Raw genomic sequence first — 8,745 nt, forward strand, 5'->3', positions numbered from 1 at the left:
AGTCCATTTTGGCTGTTGTGATAATTGGTGAATGATCTCTTCCTGACCCCATCCTGACCCATGAGCCGTTTCTTGCATTTTCCCTCCCCTGTCCAGCTGAGGAATGGAGAGATGGAGTGGCTTTGGTAGATGTCTGGCATGCTGCCAGGGCCAACACACCACAAATGTGAAGAGATATGTGGCTGGAGAGCCAAGAGCAAAATCAGACCTTCTGCATGCGCACAGTCTGAACTGCTGGCTTCAGCACAAGCCTCACACAGAAGGCAAAAGTGGCACCAACTCCAATACGTGTTGCAATTCTCACCTGATGAGAGAAGCCAGGCCAACAGCACACAACACCAGGACAAATAACAGCATTACTCCCAACAAAATCACTGCAGGCTCAATCCCTGGGCAAAGATGGGAAAAGAATTAGTGAATTAGAAAATCGTTTTGATTTAGGCAATTACATTAAAAATATCAATATCAGGCCATTGGATTAAAAAGTCAAATATTCAGCCAGGAGAATGCCAGAAGACAATTTTAATACAATATTCATTTATGAATACACAAATACTAACTTGGCATACATAAGACTTCAGTTATGCTAATTATTTATTTCCATGCACTTTTTTTTTTTATGTAAACCAGACTTAGAGCCCTGGATTGGTGGAAAAATGTTTTCTCTTCAAGTAAAGAAATAGACTCATGGAAAAGTATTAAGTTTTAGAGGAAGCTCCTGCGAAGTTCGTAACTTTTTAACATTTGGCCCTTTTCTCTTGAGGTATTTAAAGGCTGAAAAAATCTTTATCATGTAGTATCAAACTGACAGCTAGGGTGAGTCACTGGCCCATCTGGGCTTTTTCATTGTTTGCTGCAGATTTCTAATGCTGAAAAGAGAAGAAGAGGAGGAGCAGCTGAAGGTTGATGTTCTCCTCAACACATCCATCAGCAGAAAGTACTGGAGACAGATACTTTGCTGAATGAGTGTGTTTACTAGAGAGCTAAGGGAAGCTGACATGATTGCATAAGCCAAATTCCAGTGGGAACTCTTTGCTGTGTTTGTCCCTTCTGTCTTTTAATTTTTTATTTTATTCTGTTTTTAGCCAGAGATCTATAAACACAAAGAAACATGGAGAAATTTGGGTTGACAGAAGGTTCATGATTCTATGTCACACTGGCACCTATCTGCAAGCACTGAGACCTAGAGCTTTCCAGTGAAAGCTGAAGGCATTTTTGAAAATTGGTATTTGTTTCAGGAAAAGACAGAGTAATATAGGTGAAGTTTCACTGCTTCAGTCTATGGCCCCAGGCCCAGACTGTCCTCACACATACACAGGAAGAGGTTGCCCATGGAAGCTATGGCTGCCCCACCCCTGGCAGTGTTCAAAATCGGGTTCTGGTTTAATGGGATTGGAATAGATGGCCTTGAAAGGTCCCCCCCAACCCATACTATACTTCACAACTAACTAGAAGTGAAAGTAAGCTAATTATGAGCTTATGGGAAGGAGCAAACTTACAGCATGCTTTAGGGAATTTAGGGGATTGAGTTAAAGTCATTAGGGGATGCTTTAAGGGACCTATGGGACTACATGAAACTTCTTTCAGGATCTCTAGGGGAAAGGGTAAACATGGGTAAAGGGAGAGATAGAATGGGTCAGGAATGCTCAAGTATGTGAGAGGATGGCAATGCTAGTCTCACATAACCATGCTGTGCATTTTTTCCAGGCAAACCCTGGACTTGATCAGTACAGTCATTCCCACCTTCTTAACCCCACCTATATTTTTTTCCTGGGCAGCTGTGCTCTCTGAGTTGTATAATATTTACAGACTTAACATCAACCTAACTAACAGTGAAGGTAAGTCCTGGAGCCTGCAGCCCATGGGAGACCACAAGTCTGGAGTCAGCTCCTGCAGAGGCTGAAGGGTTTGAGAGGAATTTAGGTTTGGAACATCTACCAGAGGATGCATTTGGGAGTCTGCAGGAGTTGAGGTTGTGAGGTCTGGTAACAAGCTTGGAGCCTAATTATGAGGTACATAAGAGCAGCACCAGGCCATTTCTGATGTCCATGTCCCAGCAGTACTGGTTGTGGTGCCTGTAAAGACATAACTCTCATGTGTGTGTTACTCTGACCATGACTGGCTGTGTCTGCAGTGTGTGTGTGTGTTTGTGTGTCCTGGGAACACCAGCTCAGCCTGCTCCTGGTGAACCTGGAGCTAGGAAGCACAGCAACCTGACAGCTTCACACCCAACACCCCTCCAAGCCTAACTTCATACAAAAGCTAGAGAGAGGCTTGTATTTAATTCTAGCCATAAAGTTCAGTCTCTGAAATTCTAGCAATCATAATAAATTACTGTTTAATTGACAGATTCTTGGAGCTTTATGCTTTTGTAAAGGTATGAACATAAAATCTCATCTCTCTAAAAATCAGTGGGATTTTTCCATAGACTGCAATGAGATACTAAATTGCTACATTGTTCCTAGGGGCAGTGCAAAATTAGATATATGATAGTATTATACTTATCTCTTCTACTGCTTGCCAGTTGCTATAAGATCAGTACATCTCCAGTTTTTATAGAGTGATACTGATTTATGTGTCAGCTCAGTTATGGCTAAGCCAAGAAAGGTTTTCTCAGCTGCTGAATGAAACATTCCGTAGATGTGGTTAGTTTCATCTGTTTAAGTCACATCCTGGAGCAATAGGTGTAAATGCTTAATATTATAAGTAAATATGCCAAGAGGACATTAAGTACCCTAACCTGAAATTTTGGCTTCCCTGTGAACTTTAAAACTGCACCACAGTTGCCTCAAATTAAAAACAATAGGTAAACCCAGTGCCCAGTCTGACAGACCTAGGAAGCAGCACAGATATTCCTGCTCCTAGGCCTTTGATTGCTACCTCTGTTATCTATAATAACTCAAATTATTTTCATTTTTTGTCGATGAGGTGAGCTCTGATGTTCCTTCACTCCTCATTACTACCTTGATAAAGAAGCAGGGGTTAACAGGCAGGATGCTGAGAGCATCTGCTCTTGTGCAGTCTCTTAGCCTGCCTGCAAGGCAAATCCTCTTAGTGTCCTGTCCCCCAGAAGGACACAGTGCTGGATGGAGCCTCTGTTATAAAATGGTGACTATTAATATTGGCAGGTGTTGAGTGTTGGACCCAGAAAACCCTTTCAAGAACATGACAGTGGTAACAACCTTATTGGACCAGGAGAGCAGTGGAATTAAGGGCTCTGGAATTGCTGAAGAAATTGCCTAGATGTGATATTTAGTGGTGGGCGTGGCAGTGGGAGGTTAAGGGTTCGATGATCCTAGACGTCTTTTCCAACTCTTATGATTCTCTTTTTCTGTGACCTAATAAGCAATAAGAGAGTATTGTGGATTGATGGTGCTACCTCTGCACAGGATTCCCATTACAAACAGCATGATGGCTGGGCATTTTTATATTAGATTCTTGAATTTAGACTTTTCTGGCTGTTGAGTTCTAATTTAATGGGAGTTTCTCACTCCTCACTTGGAGTGAAAGAAAAGAGGAAAGAAATGAGAAGCATGAACTCAGTGCCATTTCACCCTATTTTTGGTTGTGTTTTTTTGTTTGTTTTTTTTTTCTTACCTTCAGTGCAGAGAACATCTGGATCAAACCAACAGCTGGAGTCTGGTTTGGGTGGAACTTCATTGGGAAAGTGAATGGCCTGGCCTAGGGGCAACACAGAGCCTGAAGACATGTCCAGCAGGTGGGTTGGGAAAAGCTGGTTCCCATGACCGTCTGTGTCCAGTATCACATAGTTGTTCAGCCCCTTCCCCCAGCTGTCTGTCTCTACCTGGTGACTAAATCCAGAGAAGCTGAAGTTTTTTGTGTGCTCAGCTATGTTGGCTCCTGAGGCTCTGACTCCTTTCCTCCATGCACTGTCCATTGCCATTGCCATGAAGTAAATGGCATCATAGATTGTTCCAAAGAGTGGAGAAACCTAAAAATACAGGAGAAATTGAGGATAAACTGCTCGTAACCTTCAGTTTGAGATTGGTGGCAACAATATTTCCCCCTGGCTATGTTGTGAACCTAAATACTGAGACACCAGAATATTAGGGCTCACAGAGTAATAGGTTTGAAGAATCTTAGGTTGAAGGTAGACCCAACATATGCATGGATTTGAATATCTGTCTTTTCTTATGGTGCATTCCCAAAAATGCAATTTCAATATATTTTTAAAACCACACAAAATTGCATTATGGGGGGGAAAACCGAGATTCTGAGTCTGACGTTCACCTGAAATTTATCCTGCCTCAAAACGTTACACTAAGATGTCTTCTACAAATAGGAGATCAAAGTCAGAGTCTCCATACCAAGACAGGAAAAGTGTCATGCCCAAAGAATTGGTCTTCTCTGTCTGAATGTTTATCCTGAAGATGCAAAAATCCCACAGCAAAGCCATGGCAAACTTGTTCTGTGCAGTAACAGAGCCTTTTGTGTTTGAATTGCTCCTTTCCATGCCAGACCTAATTTAGGAACCTTTAACACAAATGGTGACTTCTGCAATTACGTGATCATTCACAGATGGTAGGTGCAGAGAGATTATAGCCATACACTTGTGAGAAACATGAGGTGTGCTTTTGGGAGCCACAGAATCGTACATTTGTGGGATTAATTGATCAGACGTAGATATCTGCAATGAAGAACCTGATATGCAATATGGTTAACTTGAGCTCTCATTAAAGTGAAGGGAAAGAAATTAGGGCTTTCAAGACATAATTCCTCTCCTTCTAAAGTAGATCTGTGCAGATCTGTTAAATTATGCCCAAAAAGTACTTGTAATTTTTTGAAATGTCATAGAGAGATTTGAGGAATAGCTCAGCTGAATCCTTTAGCTCTTCACCAGTATAAGATTCTCCAATTCTTGTAAATGTCCTCAAGGTAAAAACTGATTTTGTTTTTAATAGGCTGCCATTGACTTTTAGATAATTGTGCTGACAAAGAATAACTTTGACTATAGTGCTGAGAAGAATGCAACAGCAATGGTCTTAAACATTTCCCTCTAGAAGCATCCAGTATTTCTTTAGTCTGTCTCATTCCCTCAAATTCTCAGTCATATGGACCTCTTTTTTTGATTCCCTACAAACCCCATGGATTTCATCCACCTTAAGAGAGACCTCTTCAATTCAAGTCTACTGCAGCTAGTCCATAGCAAACCAAATCTGAGAGCCTCAGACACAGTCCCTTTCTCTTGAACTCCCATCATGTTCCTACAGTTGAACTGAGTGAGTTATATTGTGAGACATCTGGGAAAAGTCATCTTTCTAGATGGGTGCAGACCACATTCAAATTTCTCTGTATTTTTCTCAAAATGAAAGTGGGCAGGCTGGATTGACTATTCCCTGTACTATTTCTGTGACTATTGTTCATGTTTCCTATTGACAGATCCCAGAAAAGCCCAAGAGAAGGAATATTTACCTGTGTGGCTTCCAAATCCCTGATTATTTCACCACTTTCTTTAGCTTCCCTGAATGCATCATAGAAGGTCCTTTCTCTAGACTCCAGTGTGATGGTCAGCACAGCATCATAAGCTTCGCGGAGCTTGCTGTCATTATCAAAGACACTGAATGAGTTGTTTTGGTAGGGAAGACTGTACAGCAAAGTGTCATATGGAACAAAGACATATCTTCCATCTGCTAGTCCCATTTCCAGAGCTTTTGTGAGTAAGTCAGCTTGTTCCTGCCCTCCGATGAGAACAGAGTGCATGCACAGGAGTATAACTGGAAAACAAGGACAGTGGAGAGTGTTAGTAATCTGTTTGGGGTTTTCAAAACAAAATAGCTCTTCCCTCCCAATAAAAGATCTGTCTGAACTACTCTATCAGGTCAGATTCTGATGTTGTGTGTTGGGGAAGCTGAGAGTCACACACGGTTTTTTTCAACCTCTAGAAGTCTGTAACACCTAATAAAACAGGTTGTGAGTATTAACCATTTCTGGAGCTGTAAAAAGGTATGGAGAGCAGTTTTGACAGAGGTGAGGCACAGGTCAAGATAATGAGCAGTTGTGGTCATTGTTGTCACTGACCAAGACTTGAGTTTTCCCTCTATGTGCCCTGAGTTGACAGACAGCACACAGCTGTAAGCAGTGCCCAACCTCCAGACGCTCACCCTGCCACCAAATATACAGATTTTAGGTTGGATGCTGTTGTGTTTAAACATCTGGTTCATGCTTGACTGTCCCAAAGTCTGTGCCTTTTCCTGCAAAATGCCATGGGCTCAATGTCTGGTGGGGAGATCTGAAATATAGGACACAGCATCAAAGCAAGGTTTTTGATATTGATACTGGTTTTTGATATTCCACAATAAAAATCACCATCAGTATAAAACCTTCCTATAAACTTTTCTTTACATGAGCCAAGCACAGAGAACCATCATGAAATACTATTTTTTTCAGGCAAGCTGGACCAAATCTTTCAGGTTGTAGTAGATGATTTTGGTCTATCTTCATCAAATACAAAATGCCCAGCACTTTTTTATGTGAAGCCCTGTCTGCATTAAGATCAGAGAGAAAATTCTGCTTTATTTAAATCACTTTAAGTTTTCATTCTCTAAAGTATGTCCATTGGGTAAGAATGCAGTCCCATCCTGTGGAAAAAAAAAATTAAAAAAAAAAAGGAATGAGACCCAAAGCACTTACTTTTAATGTTATTAACTTCTTTGATCTTGTTCCAGGTGTCTTCAATGCCTTTTTCCCCCTTATGCACAGATGTAACAAGGACTACAGGTAGCCCGTGGTTCCTGAGGGCAGTTGCTGACTCCTTGGCTGTGTACATCCAAATATCCTCACTGGATGCAATGATGCCAATATGAGCCCACTTAAAATATTTCATTATTGTAAGCAAAATTTGGATTGGAGAGGGCAGAGTTCTTGCAAATGCATTATGGTGGGTGGTGGAATCCAGCCTATAATTGATGCACATCCATGAGAAGATAGCTTTATTCCAGTTTTCCCCTAAATGTGCAGCCACCTCACAGAAACCAGGGTTTAGAGGGCCTATAAAAGCTGAGGAAAGCTTTCCAAAGTCAACAAATCTAAGAAGAGCTCTTGGTGTGTCACATTCTTCTTGCAGGATCACATAATCCAGCCGGTGGCCAAGATCTAGTGAAGGGTCTCTGCTTATTCGTCCCACAGCTAACCTGGCAGCTACATGGGGAAAGGCTTTGGAAAAGAAGGGGTCACAGTTCCAGGGTCCAAGCAGTCCAATTTTAAAGACAGAGCAATGTACTGGGGAACAAAATAGGATTATTCCAAAGACTAGCCACCAGAGAGCCCGGAAAAATGTCTTGAATGAATTTCCAGTGTTAAAGTGATGCACTCTGATGTGCCCCGACAGCACCCAGCTGTTAGGACAGCACAGGAGAAATGACATTGTTTTGCAGGTGGGTAGAAATGCACCGAGTTCTTCAGGAAGCCAGGCAGAGCATTACCAGATGCTGGAAGGAAAGTAGATTGTGTTTGCCTTTTGCCGTATGTATTGGTTCGTGTAGGTGATTGTAGGTACAGCTGAGTCAGCCCAAGCTTCACAACAGCTCTCAAGGCACAAGCCTTTGAGGAGCCAAACCCACACACAGACACGTGGACATGCACCACAGAAGCCACCCCACCACACAGAAAAGTGTCCACCCAGTGGCAGACATGCCATAACCTTTAAATACACACATACATAAACATTTTAATATTCTTTGCCACATACTCTGAAACAAGGCAGTGAAGAATGAGTCTGCTTTGTTTGCAGCAGTAAGCACAACCTATGGATACACTGTGCTTCTGGTTCCTAAGAAAAATAGTTTCAAAGTCACACAAACACCCATATAAGAAAATTAAAAGGTGAAATGCACTAGGCCATCAGCTTCCCTCAAAAACACTCACTGGGTTGTGAATATGAATCAGAGCCCATACAAAGACAAAAGCACACACACACACATCAATAGACACATATATTAGTATAGTTGGGGATATGTGCATACAATTTAAAATTGTATGTGCATACAATTTTAAAATTTTCTGGAAAAAATTTTCAAGGACAACTCAGTCTCTTAAATCTGGCAGATTGAAAGGTGGATAAACATAATCAGAAAATGAGGGAAAAGGAGGATTATGATTTGAATTTAGATAAAGAACTGCTAAATATCTGTCAGGTCAAAAGCTTTGTGTACACTCTTGACTTCAAATATTCTTGGTTAAATACTAGAAGCCGTAGTGTTGTTTGGGAGGTTTTTTTTAATAACAATCTCCCCCTTCACAGCCAAGCACAGAAATAGCAAAGCCATAGCAGGCTCCCCTCCATCTGCAGTGTCACCCCATGGCTTAGAAAACTTTGCTGATCCCAGCAAGTCTGTGCTCTAAAAATAGCAGGCCCCTTACTCCAGCTTACCTGTTCATTACTGGAAAAGTATTTTTATCCTGGATACTCAGGCACCGGGACATGCAGCACAGAGCACTGCAGTGCAGCATGTGCTGTAAATGCACCTGCAGCTCTTCTGCCTGATGGAGAGAGATGTCCAGAAGGTGCCACCCACAGCAGAGCAGCCTCTCTCCAGGGTCAGTGGCTGTCCTTGGATGTGGGTACCACCACAAGGATAAGCAATGCACCATCAGTTTCCCCTGCTTTGGTGCCCGTTTCCTTCAAATTCTTGTGTGCACAGGCCATTCCAGCTGGGTGGGTGCTCTGGGATCCTCTGTGCCTTGTCAAAAGCTTCCTGTGTCCCTTTTGCTGAGGGCCATTCCACT

General features: G+C 42.0%; 1 protein-coding gene across 1 annotated transcript in view; it reads right to left on the reverse strand.

Annotated features, from left to right (window-relative positions):
- Window positions 1-7,720, reverse strand: part of GUCY2F (guanylate cyclase 2F, retinal) — a 43,842-nt gene extending 36,122 nt beyond the window's left edge. Inside the window, exons 1-4 of the mRNA XM_063394338.1 lie at window positions 6,652-7,720; window positions 5,434-5,735; window positions 3,598-3,952; window positions 305-389 (exon numbers count right to left, since the gene is read on the reverse strand). Coding sequence (XP_063250408.1) covers window positions 305-389; window positions 3,598-3,952; window positions 5,434-5,735; window positions 6,652-7,384 — 1,475 coding nt within the window. The 5' untranslated portion in view covers window positions 7,385-7,720. The remainder of the gene's footprint in view (window positions 1-304; window positions 390-3,597; window positions 3,953-5,433; window positions 5,736-6,651) is intronic.
- Window positions 7,721-8,745: the final 1,025 nt, after the last annotated feature.

Source organism: Prinia subflava, chromosome 3 (assembly GCF_021018805.1).
Source record: "Prinia subflava isolate CZ2003 ecotype Zambia chromosome 3, Cam_Psub_1.2, whole genome shotgun sequence".
Taxonomy (NCBI): domain Eukaryota; kingdom Metazoa; phylum Chordata; class Aves; order Passeriformes; family Cisticolidae; genus Prinia; species Prinia subflava.